The sequence below is a fragment of the Anomalospiza imberbis genome, chromosome 2 (assembly GCF_031753505.1).
Source record: "Anomalospiza imberbis isolate Cuckoo-Finch-1a 21T00152 chromosome 2, ASM3175350v1, whole genome shotgun sequence".
Taxonomy (NCBI): Eukaryota; Metazoa; Chordata; class Aves; order Passeriformes; family Viduidae; genus Anomalospiza; species Anomalospiza imberbis.
Window position 1 is genome coordinate 70,809,933 of NC_089682.1, and position 20,438 is coordinate 70,830,370.

Genomic DNA, 20,438 nt, shown 5'->3' on the forward strand with positions numbered 1-20,438 from the left:
AAAAGGCCTCATGAGTTGACTATTAATTTTGCATTGAGGTTCTGGGTTACGTGGATGGAAATACATCCACTCTCAACCCCAAGCATGTGCCATCTGCCTTCCCTCCACAGTGGAGCATTCAGAGAACGGCGGAGCGTTAGTCAGGAGGTAGAGATTGGCTTTTTGCCCCCATTTCATGATAGGCTACATTTTTTCCACAATGTCCTCTTTGAACCAGTGATAGATGCAGTCTGAAACATCCATAAGGGCTATTTTCTAGGAAGAGTAAATATGCCCCAAATTTTTAAGGCATGTTTCTTTTCTGAGCAAAATGTTCTGCTTGCTCCCCAGGTGGGTCCCTGGAGAACTTGAGCAGGTACCCAAGACTCCTGCAGTTCCCTGAAACTTTGCAAAACAAAATGAGTGAGGGGTTAATTTAAAGTCTAACATTCTACATGGCAGTGCAAGATGCAACCATCAGGCCTTCAGGCTGATCTTCCTGTAATTTCCCTTGCATTTGCTGTAATTCAATTACATTTCAGCCAAGGTTTGGAGCCCATCAGAATGAATTGCAAAGTAGACTGGGTCAGACTCCCTGAAGAAAAGTTCAGAATAAATTCTGGTGTCTGCCACCATTACTCTCAGCATTTCACATAAGAGTCAAACTATTATTTAGCTCCCTGAATTGGAGGACTCTTGTAACCAGGTATTTTCCTGAAGCTGGAAGTAGTGGAAAAAAAAAAATCATTCTTCTTTTTATTTTGATTTTAGCCTGATATATCACAAGCAGCTACATTGCACCTTTCTTTTCCCCATGCTGAGAGTAAAGGAGAAAAAGCTCTGCAAACACTAATGATTAGATTTCACACAATTTTCAGTTTTGAGTCTAATTTTAAAACTACTAGTGCTTTATTCTTTATCTCCAAAAAGTTAACATTTGTAAAGCAGTGCAGTACTACTTTTACAAGTAAAAAAAAAAAAAAAAAAAGAAGAAATGTGGATATCAGATTAAACTTTGTATTCTCCACAACTTAACACTGGTTATTTTTAACATTTTCAATTAGACAACTTCAAGAAATATTCTGAAAAACAGCTAGCAAGCAAGATTCATTGCATTTTTAGATGAAAGTTTAGAAAGTCCCGTTTATAAGGATTTGAAAAAGTCACTACTATGGCACCAGAATCCTGCATGTGTTTGTTATCTCCTGTAAGGAAGGGATGAATGCAACAGCAAACAGCGTAATCCTATCAAAATAATAAAACTATAAATGAATTCTGATTAAAAATATGTCATGAAACACTAGTAATTATTTTTACTTTAACAATTGTACATTTTCATTCTTTATTCCAAGGCAAGTTAAAGGCAAAGAAATTAATAATGTGCTTTGGACTGAAAACATTTTTCTGATTGAAAAGCCTGATCTTACAGAGCAAACTATGTATAACTTTGTCAGGAGACTCCTCAAAAAGACTCCTCACATTTTTAAGAGGACACTTTTGCAAATTAAAAGCTCCAAATCACATAGCAGGAGGGGCTTATTCTCTTCAAGTACTCTTGTCTTTGAGATTCATACCTAAATTTTCCCAAGGCCTAGAATCCCCTGGCACTTGTGCATATTCAAAGGTCAAAGACACAGCAGTAACTGGGAATTGCTCAGAGGCAACAGTTCTACAGAGTTCCCAATTTTTCAGGGCAAGAGCTGTGCTGGTTGTTCCTCTGGGATGTAGGGTGACCTGCAGTGTTTGGCCTTTCACAGCTGGATATTTGAATTACTGTGCTGGTAACATGACATTGCACTGGTACTGTCTGAAAAATGCATGTAGTTCAAGGACAAGGACTGGGAACCTTTCTTCTACAGCTTTTTGGGGATTTGGAGTTGGATTATTTTTGAAAATTACAGCTTATTTCTTATTTGAATGATCACTTCTTTCTGTCTTGTGTAAAAAACAATGCTTGTCACACCTTTCTTATCTTACACCCTCACCTAGTTGAAATAAGTCTTCAATATAAGGTTGTATATCAGCTGCTGGCAACACTTTTCTTCCTAAGAGCTCAGGACTTTTTAATAGCCAAAAGCTTCAACATGTCACATCTAGAGAAGGCAATTTTAAAAAATAGCCAAAAAGTCAACACTACATAAAGTATTCTGCAGGCGTAGGCAATACAAATAAACATAGGAATACATTGGCAAATATTTACAGGCTGTAGAAGGAATTAATTAAATTTGATTATTACTGCTAACATTTTCCTCAGCTTAGGAGTTTGGTAAGCAAAAGAACTACAGACCTTGGCCCACCACTACAGTGAAAAGGTAAAAATCTCAAAAGTGATGAGAATCATAGTTTAAAACTGTCTTTCTTCAGGCAGCCTTCAAGGGAGGACAGAAGAACCTCAAGTTTGTTTTTCATATTTGCCAATAGTCGTATGCAAATATACCTTGCCCTGCTGTTTGGGAGAATATGTTCCAATAAAAGTTTTCTCTATCTTTAATTGAAAGAGAGGGGCTGTTTCTCCATAGCTCATGAATGAGTGATTTCCAGAGTCTTGCTCTACTCCCTTTCTTTGAGGATACTCAGCCTCTGCACTAAGCTTCACCCTTGAGACAATTCCAAAAGTGATAGACACATTTCATAGACACAGCCATTCAGGCAGAGACTTTATCACAGCTTATGAAATCAAAGCCTTCAAAATACACAATAAGATCTTAAGTTTGTGTAATTTTTGTCTAAAGAGACCTTGGGACACAAAAGAATAATTTCATTCTCATTGCTGAATTCAGCATCATTCACAGCTTTTTTTCTGGGTCGACACTTCAAACGCTTGATAAATTGCACAGCAATAATATAGTCAGGAAGCAATGAAGCGATAACCAAAGTCAGATAGAGATGCTACCACCACAATCAGCTAGAAACAGTGCACTTTCTTCTCTGAAGGCCCTGACACATGTAATTCCCAAACCTATAGGTTTATCAAACCTCCAGAAATGCAGACCCAAGGGGTAACCAGCTGACAAAAAGGCACCAAGCTCAGGAAACAAAAAAAAAAACCAAGGCTGCAAGCCCTTCAGAGTCCATGCACAACACCTGCCTTCCTAGCAAGCAACCCTTAAGCAAGATTTTTTTCTTACATCCTTTTCTCAGTCAGGTGTTAAAATAACTGACTGCTACCAGCACTATTTAGGAACATCAGTATAATGTATTTGGAAATGCATTAACACAATGCAGAGTGGTAGCGCATCACTGCCCACAGCAATATTGCAGAGGGAAATAACTGCACACTGAATATTGAACTGGAAGGTGAGAGCTTTGTAGCACGGCACAAGAGAGGTTTCAGGAGACAGAGATGCAACTGCACCTCAGCAAGCTCTGGGTAAGATTTCAAGGAAACAGTCCTCTTTTTTGTTGAGTGACTTCAAGAGCAAGTAGGTATATCTTATTGCCACTTTCTCATAGGCAGGGAGAGATTTTTATATACATAAAAGATCAATATCAATACCAACTTTGGATGGCCAAATATTAACATGATTCTGTCTGGAGACACATTCAGATGCAGATCTTAGCTCTGCAGGAAGATGGAACAAAATCCAGAGAGGATATTTAGGAATATAAAGGTTCAGGGATCATTGAAATGCAGGACTCTCTAAGATCGGACTTAATATTCTTTCTCAGAGAAGATATTGATGATGAAAGTCAAAAGAAGTCACAGGTCATATTCCATTTGTATCCACTGAAATGGCTAGGAATACAAATAAAAGAAATTGTATACAAGTCCTTGAGTGAGGTCTCTAGTAACAAAAGTATTGGCTGAAGTCAATCCCAGTGGAACATTCTCAGCTACTCCTACACATCCTTCCAAATTATCATCTCTGATGCTTTGGACACATGAAAATTGTAGATCTCAACTAGAGGTCTCAGACTGAGCAAAATATAACATACCAGGCCATACCCCTGGCCTAATGATTCACTTGTAAATAACCATTCTGTTCTCCTTGACTGCACATATCTTCTCATTTTCCAGAAGTCTTGCATCAGGTGGACACAGAAAGAAATGGACAGAGAAAGAAATTTGCACAGCAGTATCAAACAGATTAACATAGTAAAGAAATACATTTATGTTGAGAAAAAGAGCCACAAGACAGATCTTTTCTGCTTTTCCAGCTGTGCGAAATGCATAAAAATGCAGCTCACCTTGGCACTGGGAAATTATCTTCCCACCTTCACCCAGGTCCTCCAAATATCAGAAAAAGGACCTGCTAAGGATGTATATAGCTCCGCGATCATTAAGCAGCACTCTTATTGAGGCAGCATCAAGCTCTCTTGTTTCATTTTTCTTGCTCAGTGTTTTCTTCCACTTTGCCTCACTTCTGCAGCTCTCCACTGCTGTGCAGTATTGAGCTCCAGCCATATCTGCCTGAGCTGCTAATTGAACATTTTCTGCCCTCAGTTTACAGAGCTCTTCATAGATTTATGAAAAACAAAAATCACCATTCTTCTTTAATAGCTCATAACCAGTCTCAATAAAGACATCTCTCTAAAATCAACAAATTATAATCTAATGAAATCCTATTGAAAATTTCAGTTGCACTAAACAAGGTCAGTGCTCAGAAGAAATGAAGTGTCACCCAGAAATGGAGATCAAAGTAATTCCCTTCCACTCCTGCTGCTGCCATAGAGACCAAGGGAGGGGGAAGAAGGGAAGAAGAAATTTTACAGACTTAATTCTTTCTGAAATTTATAATTAACTACAAGGGAAAATGGACTATTATTACATTTCTAAAGAACGAAGGAGGAAAAAGTTGAGCTTTTGACAAGATATAATTACCAGACATTACATATGCAGTGCACATTGGTTTGTTCTGTGTAATTTTCCTGAAATTCCCCCCCCAAATGATTTTATTTTTCTAGAAAACACAACATGAGTCTCATCACTTTACATTCATAATGTCTAAAATCCAAACACTAGAGGCTCACAATATTTCTTCCAAAATTTAACATTGGTAAATAAAGATTTGAAATAAATACTCAGATACACTCCCCATCTGTCAAACATCCCTGAGCATGTTCTCCAGCTAAAATCAATGGTAATCAATGAAAAGGATCTTCCTACTCTTCTAAGCCTGTGTAGTTTAACCAGCAGCCAACCCATAGTCATCAAAGCTGTCCTCAAGTAGCACTTTAGAATAGACTTTACTAAATTACATGTAAATTTTATGGATTCAGCACTATTACACTTTTAGGGTCTGGCAGGAAAACACCACAGTTTGAAGTGCTCATCAGCACCTAATAATGACTATAGAAAAAGATTTTGATTTTTGCTAAATATGAATCTCTGGGGGGGAAATCATTATGTTTCCTTTGTTTTCAGTTTGTTATAGCCAGGAAATTCAGCACAAAAAAAACTTAGCTACCCAGTTTATGACTCCAAACTGCAATGATTCAAAGCCTGGAGTCTTGGAAAGAAAAAACAACAAATGTTGCCCAGATCTATTAACAATATGCAGTCCAAAAAATGTGGGGATTTTTTGTTTGTTTCATATCCAGCTACATTTAAATCAAATCCTCTCTACAGCTCTGTTAGTTTTGGTAAGATTATACTAGTTTTTAACACCTGAGGTACTGGTTAACCTCAGTATCTATATCAAACTTTATAATTTCCTAATTTTGTGACTGATCTACAGCCTCTCAGACACATACAGCTTATCTTTCAGGAAGTCCCACAAAACAAACTGAACTTCAATATTTTAGTATATGCCTTTTTAAAATCTCTGTATTAAGTATTTTTCAGATTAACATAATCAAACAGGGGAGAAGGGATGGGACAACAGGCCTACAACAAAGTCACGTCAGCATAAATCAATATTCTAACTATTAGCTATTTTCATTAGAATCAGGCCCAAATAATCAATAATTCAACTGAACCTTCTAGTGGATTCATCTGCAAAGTGGGACCAGCAGCTGGCACACAGTGTCATCTCCACACCCCTCATCTCCAGCAGATGACCTGATCTCATGGACCATTCTGCCCTTCTCAGAGCATGTTAGAACTGCTTCTGCTGCCACTCTAACGCAGAGAGGCTCAAACAGCGAGGTCACCCCAGTGGTGCCATCTCCACATTTTTCCATTCTTCAGCCATGCCCTAAAAACACCCTCCAGATAACTGAGTTGGTTTTGGGAGCCAGTTCTGTAGGTTGAATGCTGAATGATGTTTTCCTTCTCACTTGGAAAATCCATAGTATCCTACTGGGATACAAGACCAGCTCCTACATTTCCCAAACACAGCATACTATCAACAGGGATTTATAATGATATACTTAATGTAGTTTCAAAGTGAACTAGCCAGACAAATTTTATAGCTGTCCTCTGCTTTACTTATAACTTCATGGTACAAAATGGGGTGATGAGTGTGTGGAGTAGGAGAGACCTACAGAAAAGTCATAGGACACCCTGGGTATAAGCCAGACGTTTGTCCTGTCACTGACCACTGTACCTTCTTATTTTCCATGACCATCATGCATATTGTGAGTTCTGATCACACATCTGTTCAGCATTTTTCCTAAAGTGCACACAGTGGTGTCCTCTGCTCCATATACATGGCTGGATGAGCAGAAGAAAATAGGATAGACAGATGTTGCTGGCTCCTGGCAACCTTGTCATTCAAAATTGTACACATGCAACTTTAGGATGGGTTAACAACGTAAACAAGCTTACTGCTTTTCTTCCCAGCATCAATACAAAATCAGGGGGGGTTCCTTCTCTCTTTATTTCATTGTTTTAAATGTGTGAATTAAATTCTTTGAAAAGGTGCTGGATAGCCAGCCATAAAAGTAGATTGTTAATTTTTCAAACTAGACTAATACAGAATTTTTTAAAAAGCTACAAAAATGAAAACCAAATGCTGAACTTCTTCACCAGTGGAATGAACTTAGCCTTTTATTAACACAAACAAAACCCAAAAACAAAACAAAACAAACCACCAACATTTTTTTCCATTTTCCAGTGATGTGAATAATCATATTTCAATTAATTGCTCCACAGGGGTCAGTGACAATCAAATTAAATGTAAGACCTGTTTAGTGAGCAATCTGGTGTAAATCTCTACTTAACTGGAAGCTAACAACAAGAATCTCTAAAAAGAAGTAAAAGTTGCAGAATTTTCAATATTTTGATGACAGGAATTTTTTTTTGTAGCTAAAAAAGAGAGTTCGAACTGAGTGTTCTCCCTAGTTCTGAAGGCAAATTCTCTGCTTTACATTCTGAAAGACACAGTTCTGGGACACAGGAATCCTACTGCTGCCAGTGCTCAATGCTGAGAACTTGAATAAATTTGGATTATTTAAGTGGTGTCTCTTCTTTGTGTACAACTTCTCAAAACACAGAAGCATTCAGGTCTGAGATCTTAAGCAAACCTCAAAATACAACTCCCAAACAAAATAGTTCAACACTGATAGTTCTTAGGGACATTGCTGATCTTAAGGATACTAAACCACTAGTCTACGTTGCCAAGGAAGTTTTAAAATCTCTCTCCTGAGAGAAGATATTTAGCTAGCCTTGCCATTGGCCTTCTGGGATTAAGCCCACAGAGTTGCCACCTCCGAGCTCTCCTTTCTAGCAACTAGTGCCAGAAAGCTTTTGGGGTTTTTTTCCCAGTGAAAGCTAAACATATTTTCTACACCACCTAATACCAAGAACTGGGGGTTCCAGGGGAGCAACCCCTGTTACAGTGAGCCCCTGTACAGTGAGGAACATCGAGCTATTTATTTTCTTTTTCACTAGTGGTAGCTCCTGTTGTATTCATGAGTCTGTAAAAGGCAGAAGGATGGAAGGAGAGCTGGTACCTACAGGAGAGGACCGCATGTTGCCTTCAACTGTTGGGAAGCACAGTGGGAATGTTCTTCCCTTTCAAAAACTCCTTGTGCTCCCGCTGGGATGGAGGCTCAACCTAAGATTTAATTTATACAGAATTCTTTCTAATGATAAAATAATGCCACCAATTAACATGCTTTATGTGACAGTAAAGCAAAGTTGCTATGCTGGAAACATGATCAATGAAAATATACCAGGACAATCACAAGAAGCTGTCTTTGACTGATTCAGCATTTCTATAGTCCTGCGTTCAGAAATGCATGGAAAAACAAAGGAAATAAAAAGAGGAATAATTTGTATAAATTAATATCTTAAAGCTATCTTAAAGATACTTTACATTTTGGCTGAAAAAACATCAGTAGTATTTAAGAATTGGCAAGGTATATCAGAAATTAATTTTATTAGATGCCATGTTTTACCACAGAGTTCAAAGCCCAGTCTGTAGATCCATTGAACATAATGTATAAGGGCACATTCACTCCACCACAACATTTATGTCATTTTCTATAATGTGAAAATACAAAAAATTCCAGACTAAATTTAATGACCAAGTGTTAAAAATTTCAACTCTTTGAACAGTGTTCATCTTTTGCAGTTTAAAAAGTATTTATCTTTTACTTTCTTTTTATTACTTAAGATCTGAAGAATAAACCTGATGCATTTACTCCCTCTGACATCAAGATCCACATTTTCAAGACAATGAATGGCAATTATCTGCATAAATCGGACAAACGACACAGCAATTAAAGACAATTAACAGATCTGAGGTCAAAACTGACCACTCTGTTGCTCTGCAGAATTTACGCTTATCAAAATGATTTTTTTAAAAAAATAACAAATTTTCTGAAAAAGGTCTGCTCTTATTATACTAGTGAAAATTGGCATAAACAGATAAAAAATTTGGTGCTTTAAAGGAAGGAGAGTTACTCCAATAAAAGTAAATCCAGTAAAATCAGATTATGGACCAATACAGCACTAGTCCAGCTATTTAAATATGGCACAAAGTAAGATGAGCAAATCACTAACTTCTTTGTTTTCAAGCTGTTGCAATATGAAAGTGTTCTGAAACTAGACTTTTGCCATTATTCAGCTCAATTACATATGATATTATGTTGTTTCCACTTGCCTGAAAATAGAAAGTCATGTACAATTCACATTGTATCTCATTCCAACACCAACACTGGCAGCAAAGACTGAATATCTGGAGTTGAATATTTGAGGCTCACTCACATGCTTGATTTTTAGATCATTTCAGACACTCAGTGTTGGATTCAAGAGACAGAAAAGATGAAAGGAAAAATGTGTGTAGATGGAGTTGGGAGCCCTGCTCAAGGCAGCAGCAGTAGTGAGCTGGCAGTGAATCCATGTTTGTTATTTCCCAGAAGACTCTGGGAAAATATTCAGTGGAAAAATTTCAGCTCCAATTCATAAAATAAATAAGTGATGTCTCTTGACATATAAAGAAAAAAAGGTACGGGGACATGTTCTCTTCCAATTATACCATCTTAAAACTTGACTTATTCCCCTGTCCCTAAATCCAATTTCTACGCACCTCCATCCCAAAGCCTCTAGCTGAAGCATGAGTGCAATTGCAGGTCCCTACTGCATGACAAGACATCCAGAAGTAGAGCTAATCACAGCTCTTCTTTTCAACCTTTTGAACTGGAAAGCAACATTAGGGCATGTAAAAACTTGATGTTTAGTGTGATCCTGCATCTCAGCTTTGTTCAGCAGTGCTGCACCTCCACTGATGAGCGCTTTTCAATGGTATTGCATCAACAGGTACCCACAAGTGCCCCTGCTCTGCTCCAGGGCTGATTGAGGACATAGTCTCAGATTCAGCACAGCTTTTGGGAGTCAGGAGGACCTGGAAAGAACAGGAAGTGAATGAGGCCACAGCCTCCTCCAATTTATCCTCCCTCTGTAGCATCATTCACCTCTTGTTTTCTTCCCATATGGGTTTCTCCACCAGCAAGATGGGAATGACAGCTGGCATCTGTTTCCATGGCTCCACTGTGCTCCCTGCTCTCTGCAGTGGCCACCCACCACCCCCCTCTGCTGTCCATGGGTGCCCAGGGTATATCTTCCTGCCCTTCTCCACGTTACAGATGGGTGTCCCCATTCTGCACAGCTGTGACGCAAAAAATGACAGCAGTGATGACAGCAGTGCTAACCCCTGCTTTGCCTTATCATTTGTGCAGCCTTCAGGTGTTCTGGTCACCCCAGGCATTTTGCAAGTCCTGTGGAAATGATGAATTTCATCAAAAGTAAGGCAGAACAGGGAGCACAGTGCTGAACCCCAAAGCTGGATGTCCCCTGCTAACTGCTCCTCACAAATCCCACCACCACCACGTGCAAAGGTGGCTGCAAACATGCGCTGAGCTGCCTACCCTGTAGCAGCAGAAGGGGAGTTCCCTTATCATTGCCCTGCCATTTAATATTAAATTAGTTTGATAAGTTTGAAGATGTCTCAAGGAATCATTCAGCTTATCCCTACACCAGATCTTTAGGTTGGGAACTGTCCCTAACCCTGTTCCTTAGCCTGATGCCGCTGTTGTGAAAAAGAAATTGTCTATATTCATGTTGGGAAGAAATTATTTAGAAGGAATGTTTCCAAACAGTCCAGCTAGATCTAAAATCAGTATAAGAGCGCTGAATTGGGACCTAGGCATTTTTATTTTTCAGGCCTAGAGAGGCAAAGTAATCTATGTTTTTTCCCAAAAAAAGCCACAATAAGCCACAAGAAACTTACATCTCTCCAATCAGAAACACCATGACTATCTAAACTACATCTGATTGGCCTCCTTAAAATCCTAGGACCCATATAATGCCCCTTTCTTTATTATTCTTTAGTTTACAGAATAAACTGATAAGCTGAGAAAATGTGTGCAGTATACGATGTATTCTGAAAGTGCTCTAGTTGCTAGAGTTATTAATAGACACAAGCATAGGCTAAGATAAAACATGAAATCCTTTTCATTCTACTAGTAAAAAATAAGTAAAAAACATATCATTTAGGAAGTCATATAGAAACAAACTGCATAATCTACAGATAAAGAGAACAAAATGCTCGTGGAAGCAAAGCTTATTCATCACTTTATCTTGCAACCTGACACAGTACATGCTCAATCTATTTAATTACAGGAACAGAAAAATAGCAGAGAAATGTACACAGAACAGCAATGTTTCCAGTCCTACCTTGGTCGTGACAATGCACAGACAATCCATTCTGTAAATCTCCACAGGAGTATATGTAAATCATAAAAATAAATCAGCAAGGGTGAAGAAAGGCTTTTGAATAGCATGAACAGAACCGGAGGCTTGAATCTGCACAGCCGGCTTTTCCAAGTAGGGCCCTCATAAGAAACTCGAGTCCTCCTCCACAATGCTAAAGGCAGTCATGATGCTCACAGGGATCAGTAAACCCACTAGAAATCGTCTCAAGCAAAACTTCCAGGTGGCTTATCAGGCTTGATTGCTGCATTGTTCAATCTGAGATCAAAATATGCTGTTGAATGGTATGCAGCCCTCTAAATGGGAAGATGAGAACCACAACAAGCACAAAAGAGCAAAAGCATCACATTTCAGCCCTAGCTCTGGTTTCACAATTCTGATCTGCTGTTTCAGTATACCCATAAGATTTCCCTTGCCAAGTCTCTCTCTCAGCCTCTCTCTCGCTCTCTCTCTCTCTCTCTCTCTCAATGTCTCTCCCTCCCGCTCTCTCCTTCCCTGTCTTTTTTTTCCTCCCCCCTTTCACTCGCTCTCTCCCTCCTCTTCCCTACTAACTCAGAGCAAGCACAAAACACACAACTATCAGGCCCATCTATCACAGCGCTGTCACTTCTCTGCCAGTACAACTGCTTTGGGTTGTAAGGGGTTTTATTAAGAGCATGATTCCTACAAACACACATTGCTGGAAGTGCATGATTGAAACATGAAGGTGTGTGTGAGAACTCGTGCGTCACAGCTACAATTGCTCAGAATTACTGGGTCAGATTTGGATTTGGGAAGTGAATATAAATAACAGCTGGATAAGGCAAACTTTAGCTATAGCAGAAAATAATCAGTCAGGGGAAAGAACTGGGATTTGCATATTTACACATGCACGTGGATCTGTCAGCACAACAGTGATATAATTATAGTTTACCACCATAGGAAAAAACCCTACATTATATACATTATTCAAAGCTTTGTAGGGAAACCTGATTTTTTCCCCCACCTATGAAAAATACATCAAACTTTTAATTAAAAGAAAGCACCTTTAACAACAGAACTTAAACACTCCTTAAATTCTCTCCCAAACTTTTCTTGCATCATTGACAGATTCAAAGACTTAATCTATTTATCTCATGTTCTCTATGTTCTGCTTGGAGTTTTACAGACTGTTTAAGTCCCCACAGCCCTACCTTTCTTGCAGTGATGCTGGTGCAGAGCTTGCCTTTCAGGTGTTTTACATGAATCATTCTGAGTTAGAAAGCTTGCTGTCAGCTCTTACAGGCTTCCCTCTCTTCCAGATAGAGGAAGAGAGAGAAGAAAAAGAGGGAGGAAGAGAGAAAGAGACTCAGAAGGGCAAAGATATGTAAAATGAAAGCTCTGGCCAAAGAGAGAGGAAAATCAATGCTCCTATTCACTGGAAAAAAAATACAGCCAACTGGACTGTTGACAGCAACAAGAGGAAATGTCTAGACACCCATATATTACAATTCACCTTTTCAACACACTGGACAGCACAATCTCCCCTGGGTGCTTTGCTGAGGATCTCTCATTCTCAGAGCTAAAATATGTTTTTAATAAAATAAGCCTTTCCAAGAAAAGAAAAGATTATTTAGGAGTCATCTCTCTTCCATAAATTACTCAGGTTATAGCCCTAATATTCCTGTGATTGTTGGAGCAGTGAGACGCTCAGTAAATGACACATATTATTTTGCCAAAATGAGGTCACTGCTACCAAAGTTACAAAACCCATAGTGAATCAGATATGTGGTCAGAGAGCAATCAACCCTCCCCCAGCTATTAAAGTCCTGGTGGATACAACATCTTAAAAGAAAGTCTCCAGAGCATTTAGAACTGTGTCGAAGGCTTTAACTCACTCTGAGCAAACACATGTGCACAAAACAAACTTGATTTGCGTTTACAGGCTGTGCTAGAACCTGCAGGTTTTCTCCCTACTGAGGTTTGGTCCAGTAGCCAAACTGTCAGACAAGTTTATTAAACTATAGATTATATGAAACAGGGAAATTCCAAACATTCTTGAAGTAAGAACAAATTAAATATCTCCTTAAGAGGAAATTAACCCATTAATATGGTGCAACACAAAAGCCACCCTTTTGCTCTAAGCATTATTGGGTAAAAGTAAATTCAGTCAACTCTAAAATCAGCAGATATTTTAACACTTGGGTGTAAAGCACCCAACAGTTTGTTCTCTTCCAATTGATAGATTTAAGCTTATCTAGTAAGGTGTGAAGTTTTTCATACATATAATTACCTAATGACTTGGCTGTAAAATTTCATCTCAGACTTGAAACTGGCATATGGAGATGTATTTTGAAATTGGTCTCTAAGCGCATGATCTGTAAATGCTTCTACTTGCAACTCTACTCTTTTGAGATGATCCCACTGAATTCATGATCCTATTTAAAGTTTGTATGAAAAACAGAGGGTTTCAACCCTTTGGGGATGCATACATGAACGTGACTCACCCAGCTCCCTCAGTTTACCAAAAATCTTCCTCCTGCACTCCTCCAATTTTTGACTGCCACCTCCTTCCAATTAAATATGACAATGAGCATTTAACAGGGCAGGATTTGCACATGTGCTCCTCAAGCTTAATACATAATTAGGCAGTTTGCTCCGTAAAATACTGTCACCTACTTTTTACCCCCATAATCTCCTGTAGCCCAAGACAGAAGGAAGACATGCTTTTGGGGACAGACTCCATCTTCAAACTTCCACAGGCTGATTTTGATTGCCAGGGTCATAGCTTCTAACACACAATGACTGGCAACAGATGACTGTCAATGGGTCTCTAGTGTTTCTTCAAAGATTCAGTCCCTCATGTCCATTAACAACCCATCCCAAATTCCAAAAAGAGGCTGAGCTGCTTAATTTTGTTCTCCAACTAGATACTTTTTCCATTCATTTTTTTCTCCCCAAGAATAAGATTTTCAAATCATTAGCAACACCTCCTTCTGCTCTAATTTCTGGAGGTCATATCCTGCTTAGTTCTATTTTTTCCTCTGTTCTTTTAGCCTTCTTCTTATATGTACATATGATCCTGACTGAAATCTACTATAGAAATGCTCGACCCAAAAAACTACAAAAAATCAGGAGCAGCCATCTGGGGTGAAAAGACATGGTTTATAGTTGATCATAGTCAACTTAGATGGTAAAAAATAACCTCTGTGATGAGCTCTGACCCTTGAGAAGCTTTAATATAGGAAGAGTAACAAGTATTTCCTGCTGTGACACCAGTGGTTCGGTGGATCACCATGTGAAAATCATCTGCCCAGCTGACTGCTTCCTTCTCCTCTAATTTTACCAAGGTATCTGTTTTTAATTCAAACACAAACCAATAATATGAGGTAAGTGGGTGAAATGGGATGGTCTTTTAATGCAGTCTACACTGGACAATTTAGTGCTCCTTTCTGGTATTAAAGTCTTCACTGCATCCAGGTACTTCCACTTGGATAACCAAAGCAGAGGGTTTAATTAGGCCACTATATTTAGAACTAGAGCCTGCAACATCCTGCTGCATTCAATATTTGTAAAAGCAAGCTTCTGTAAAAGCTAAAAACATTAGAAAATATTCTGATTTTTAAAATTTTTCATTATGCACCTTTTTAAACACTTCTTAAATTCTTTTGAAACGCAAATATTACAAAGCAAAATCTGTAAAAAAATAGATTGCTAAAAAAATTTTAAAGCAAGTGGATTATTTTCTTTTATTCAAAGAGTAGAGATTATGAAAAACAAGAGCACTATGGCTCCAAGTTTTGGAGCAGACACAAAGAAAGGAGGCATCTAACCAGACTGTTAACATTGCATTAGTAATGTCAGCATCTTGAAAACTTAGCCAGTGTCTATTTAGAGCGCTATGCACCTACACAGAGAACACATGAACACACACATGCTCTTATAAATATAGAGAAAGGTTTATTTACTCCTAATGTATCTTAAACTGTGTACTATGGAGTACTTGTTGATGGTATTACATTCCCAGTTTACAGTCTCTTTCTTCTTTTCAGGTTCTATATTGCATCCAAACAAGCTAAAAAATAAATACTTCTGCCAAGAGGGCAATTGATGAAGTTGGCAAATTATGTCTTTACAGCCAGAGCTCACTTATACCACTGGAACCCAGTTCCTGTGGATCCCAACTGGTTACTTAGTAGGTTAACAGCAGGATTCAAGTGATCTGAATAAGTATATGCTACAAGGGAAAAATCTCATGAGACAGTTTCCTTATGAAGGCTGCTCTGTGGTACACAAGAAAAAAAAAAAAAAAGGAGAGCGAAACTACTAATCTTGTAGAGCCTGGATATGTGGTTAAAAGCTGTATTACAGAAGCACGTTCTGTATACCTTAGTCACTCAGAATTTTAATGTAGTTCCCAGGCTGAAGCAGAGGCCCAGGAGTCCTGGTGTTAATTTAAAGATCACCAAATTAGCAATTCTTCCCCTCCTAACTGCAGCAGCCCTAAGAGCAGCAGCTCTACAACTGGCCTGAGGCCAGAGAGAGTCTCAGACAGAAACTATAACACGAATCATTCCCTTCACCAGTGCATGGCAAATTTCACTGCTATTTAGCACAATCAATGTTGGAGTCCTGACCAATTTGTCCAGCTGGTAGTTTTTCCAATGAGAAGAAATAGACAATTATCTTTTTTGTAGGGAAGTAGATCTTGCCTCTCAAAGCCTGAGGTAGATGGTAAAATTGGCACAGGGAAAGGTGGACAGGCAGGTCCACTTCTTCACCACAAGGTCTGTGCACCCAGGTGGCCATGGTAGCCTCAGGCTCAACAGCCACAGAAAAAAAGTTTCTGCTTCACAGTTCTGGAGGGGATTCCCTCCCTTCTTACCCCAGGTACAGTCCCACTTTACCACCCCTTTATGTAGTACTTAAGAGCTTGCACCACTTTAGCCAAGCAACTGCCCCAGAAGAAAAACCAAACAAGCTACTTCTTAGACAGTGCAACCTCTCCAGCAGTCTCATTACCATATGCTCACCAGTTTGGGGTCCTATGAGAAGGCAGTATGGCAAGCTGAGAACACAATATGATTGTAGGACATGACCTTTCAGCATCACAGAGTATGGGACAGAGGTCCTTGACCCATCCTACAGCTCTGAAGGTCCTTGTACAAGCTAGCCTTTCAAAAGCCTCCCAACCTCCTTTAGTTTAAAACACATGCCTAATGCTTTTTCTGTTATTTCCTATACAAATCCATAATTGTTTTCCTGTTTGACACAAAAAAGAAAGAAACTTTTACTCTGAAAGAAACAGAAGTGCTTCAGTTACAAATGCTCTGCTTGCTTTATACAGGCTGGGATGCTCTGCAACAGAATCACATGGTACTAAGGGCAGTACGTCCAGAAGTGGGTCTCAGTTCTCAAGATCAATGGTCATTTTCATTCTTGAGCATTCTGTCTGGGGAAGTTAATCTAACTACCAATTGATCATTAGCAACTGAAAAGCTCTGGCACATATGTTCAAACATGTAGCCACTTCTAAATAGCTAGGTGTCACTGTCATAGCAGCCACTAACACTCAAGCACACTCACTTGAAAAAGAAATCAGACAAAATGATTCTTTCAAGTGAACTGACACACTAAACCACAAGATCCTGGAAATGAAAACAAAACATCTGCTGTCTACTATCCCATGGTACTGAGAAATGAACAAAACACCACTCACAGCTCTGAATGTCTTAGAGTTTGGCAATGGAGTTGCCAATGTTCGGAGTTTCCTCTCAGGTACACTTTGTACATGAACAGCATGAAAATGTAGTACATAGAATTGCTGATGGAGAAACATTCAGTCTGGGCTTTGCAGTGACTCTAAGTAGGAGGATAGTGCATTGTTCAGCTGGCTATTTGTAACAGAAATCATGTTGTGAAATGGAGATGAGATCAACTACATCCCATGATTTTCACAACATCCTCATGGAGACAATGTATTTAGGGCGTATATCACACTTTTCATAATTCCTTGCTTTGGAAAAATAAAATCTTCCATAAATATAAAGATAAATTTCAATGAGTATATATGTTCTTGTATTTCAACTATCAAGTACCACCACGCTTCCATGTGGTACAAAAGGTTTTCTGATTGGAAAATTGGGAACACAACAACACAAGAAACTCAAAATCACGTTAGAAAATTAGAACTTTAGATTTTTAAAATTTAATGAGCAGTGAAATTTATCTAGAAATGGAAATAAAGCTCATGGAAAAGCTTTAGACAAGAGGAATAACCCACAAGTTTCTACTGTTGGAAACAACCTTTGCTTAAGTCTACAAGGTACCACACAAGCACACCAGCTCAGTTAATGTCTTTTCATCGTGTTTCCAGCTTTTTTACTTTAAAAGTAAACTTAAGATTCTTTCATTTCAAAAAGGAAAAATGCAGTATGACGCCAAGGCTGAAACTCTATATAATAATATCTAAGCCCAAGGGAATTGCTCCAGCCAAGTTATGAACCTATGAAAATAATGGAGATACCATAATGAAACACTTATGACTTCACTTGCATGCAGCAAGACAGGGAAGTGTAACACAGCCCCTTACCACAGCAATGAAGTAATGCTATTCAGCAGAGTTTTATGATAGCTATCATTAGGCTGCCCATACAAAAATCATCACTTTTCTGACATTCAAATTCTTCCATATTGACTCCAGACCAAAATGAAACTACAACATGCACTAAGAGACCGAAGACACCTGGAATAAAATCTACTAACTGCAGAACAACTTGGACTTCAAAGATAGACTGAAATGAAAGCACCTTGAGATCAGCAAATCTGTAGAACTGTCACCAATATAAACAAGACTTGTACATAAAAATAAAAATTAAATCCTTCCTAGGTCAGCATAAAATACCCAGGGCTAGCAATATACCACAATAAACTGCAGCTGTAAGCCTCAATCAAATGTGACATGGACATGCATCCATTAAGCAGAAATTAAAAAAAAAAAAAAAAAACTGAAGCTCAAATTGACTGTGTCCCACACACTTCACCTCCAGCAAAACTTCATTAAACAAGGATTTCATTCTCCATCAAAAAAAAAAAGAGTGGACAATACCTTTGTCTTCATGTCTACCACATAGTTTTCAAAAGTCAGATTCTCCTTGTTACGTTCACCATGTTGGCCAGATCCTTCTGATCCACTGGAAGCTGCAGGCTAAAGAACAGGGTGGAAAAACAACATAAATAAAGTAGCTGAGATGCATGCTTTAATTCAATTACATTTGAACATAAAGATTATCATGCACACACAAAAGGGTAGCCTGAATTCAGAAAAGTATCAGGTGGCTTATACACAAGATTTTCACCTCAATGTTTTTTCACGCAAAACTTTCTGCATTTAATCCTACAGGCACTCTCATGGTAGTCTGTGAAAGTCTTAATAGACTAAATCTGCAAGATGATGCTTATCATAATCTCTGTGTGACTTCAGAAGACATTCAAGGTACTCTGCAGCTGTCAGCAACACAACATAAAGATAAGGAAGGAAATCATTGTCCTGGCAAAAAGACCTGATGACCGTGATGGGGCTCTCATCTGGAGTAGCTGCAGGAATTATATCTCCTTACAGCAACAAACAAATTATCTGGTTTGTTTTCTTATTTCTAATTCATGACATTCCCCTAAGTAAAACATTTTGTATAAGGTTTCATGCTTGACTAATAACCATATGTGTAAATCTTTTAAATTCAAATGCATTTTTTGTTACTTTTCCTTCTTTTACACAGATTTCAATCTTACGTTGCTTACAGAAAACCCTCATAAAACACACCAAATTTCTTCACATAATTTATTTGGCAGAAGACATAGTAAATGGTTATATTTGTTTTTCCCATTTTCTTGCTGTAAATCTAATATATTACTGTAGATTTTACATAAGACAGTAAATATTAAAAATGACATCTCTATTTACAATGTTCTGCCCTGCAATAATGTGCTTGAAGAGTCAGCCTTTGAATGAAACGTGATGGCTGCCTCTAACTTGGATTTCAAAAAATTTCTGAGCACTCTGCAAAAGCACAAACAGGAAAGCAGGAAGGATTCAAACAGAGCTCAGTGTCTTGTGTCAGTGGGTGCCAGGCACTGCAAGCACCCTGAGGGATTTAGACCCATCCTGTTTTAGCCCATGCAGGCATCCTTCAGGAGTGCAGTCAATTTTAACACAACAGGCAAGAAATTGTTAGCATTTTAAGTAGAGCAGCCTTTGCCAGCACAACTTAGAAAACAACAAGCCAGTGCCACAGCAACAGCCAACTCACACTCATATGTGCAAATGTTCTCTCCTCTGATCCTCGGCTGTTTATTTAGGGTTCTGTCCAGCAAAAGACTGAGTGCTGGCCCCAGTCCAGCCAACTACTTAGACACATGCTTTTAGCTTCACTGGAACCAATGGATGAGACTTGTGCTCCAGTAAAGACTGTGTTTAAATGTTGGATCAGGCCCAGCAGCTCAGCATTACATGGGGCTAAGTACACAGGACTCCACAAGTCCTCTCTGAGGTTGCAGCTTCCCTCACATGGAGAGCCACTCATTCCCTTGGCTGGTTTCTAGTCACCAAAGGGTGTTGAGTATCTCCCATTTGCAATCTGGAAGGCAGTAAGGCATAGAAAGACAACAAGGCCAAAATTTTCAAGGACAGCAGGAAACTGAACCCAGGTCTTGCCTCAGAGCCTACAGAAAATCCAAGCAACTCCCTAAATGTTTCTTTCAGGAAGAGAAAATTGGTTTTGCAAGGAGCTAAAAAGCATGCATAAAATCTTCAGTTCACCTTTGCTTTCTTTGAATACCTGACTTAAATGTTTTTCCTTGTTATTATTTACAGGCAACAATATAAACTGTTCAAATCAATACAATATTTATTTGCTCTAACCATCAAGACTTAAAGGATCCTGATTCCAAAGAAGCTCAGCTCCTGCAACTTCTCTAAATAGGTATGACAAGCTTCAGCAGAAACTTCTATAGTAACATTTATCAAATGAGTGCAGCTGCAAAACTGGATAAGAAACTAACTTTGTTTACATTTTACATGTTTTTTCTCAAATTTTTCACCATTAGTTGGCTCCAATATTTTGAAAGAACATAAAACAATGTCATAAGATGCTATGAAATGTTTCCATTGTTTTCCTTAGGGAAATGGGTCACAAATTCATTGTAAAGAGCAGAAAATCAAGGCCATTAGGAGGGTTCAACCAGCTCAAACAAGAATAATTGTAATAAATCTGGAACATCTCTCTGTTCCACTGTATTAAGGTTCAATAATCATTAGCAAAATAATATATGATTTCCAAACCTAAACAAAGCATATGTTAGAAATCTATCTGAACACCAAGAGATATTTAATTCTGTGTTATGA

At 38.6% G+C, this 20,438-nt stretch overlaps 1 protein-coding gene across 17 annotated transcripts in view; it reads right to left on the minus strand.

The window, feature by feature from the left end:
* DLG2 (discs large MAGUK scaffold protein 2) overlaps nucleotides 1-20,438 on the minus strand; it is a 984,419-nt gene that overhangs the window by 818,532 nt on the left and 145,449 nt on the right. For 13 of the 17 annotated variants that reach the window (XM_068181606.1, XM_068181605.1, XM_068181599.1 and 10 more), the window contains exon 5: nucleotides 18,144-18,242. In XM_068181606.1, the coding sequence (XP_068037707.1) occupies nucleotides 18,144-18,242 (99 nt within the window). Of the gene's footprint in view, nucleotides 1-11,041; nucleotides 11,516-18,143; nucleotides 18,243-20,438 lie in introns of those variants that run through there. The other 4 variants (XM_068181618.1, XM_068181619.1, XM_068181612.1 and 1 more) reach the window with 3 other exon arrangements.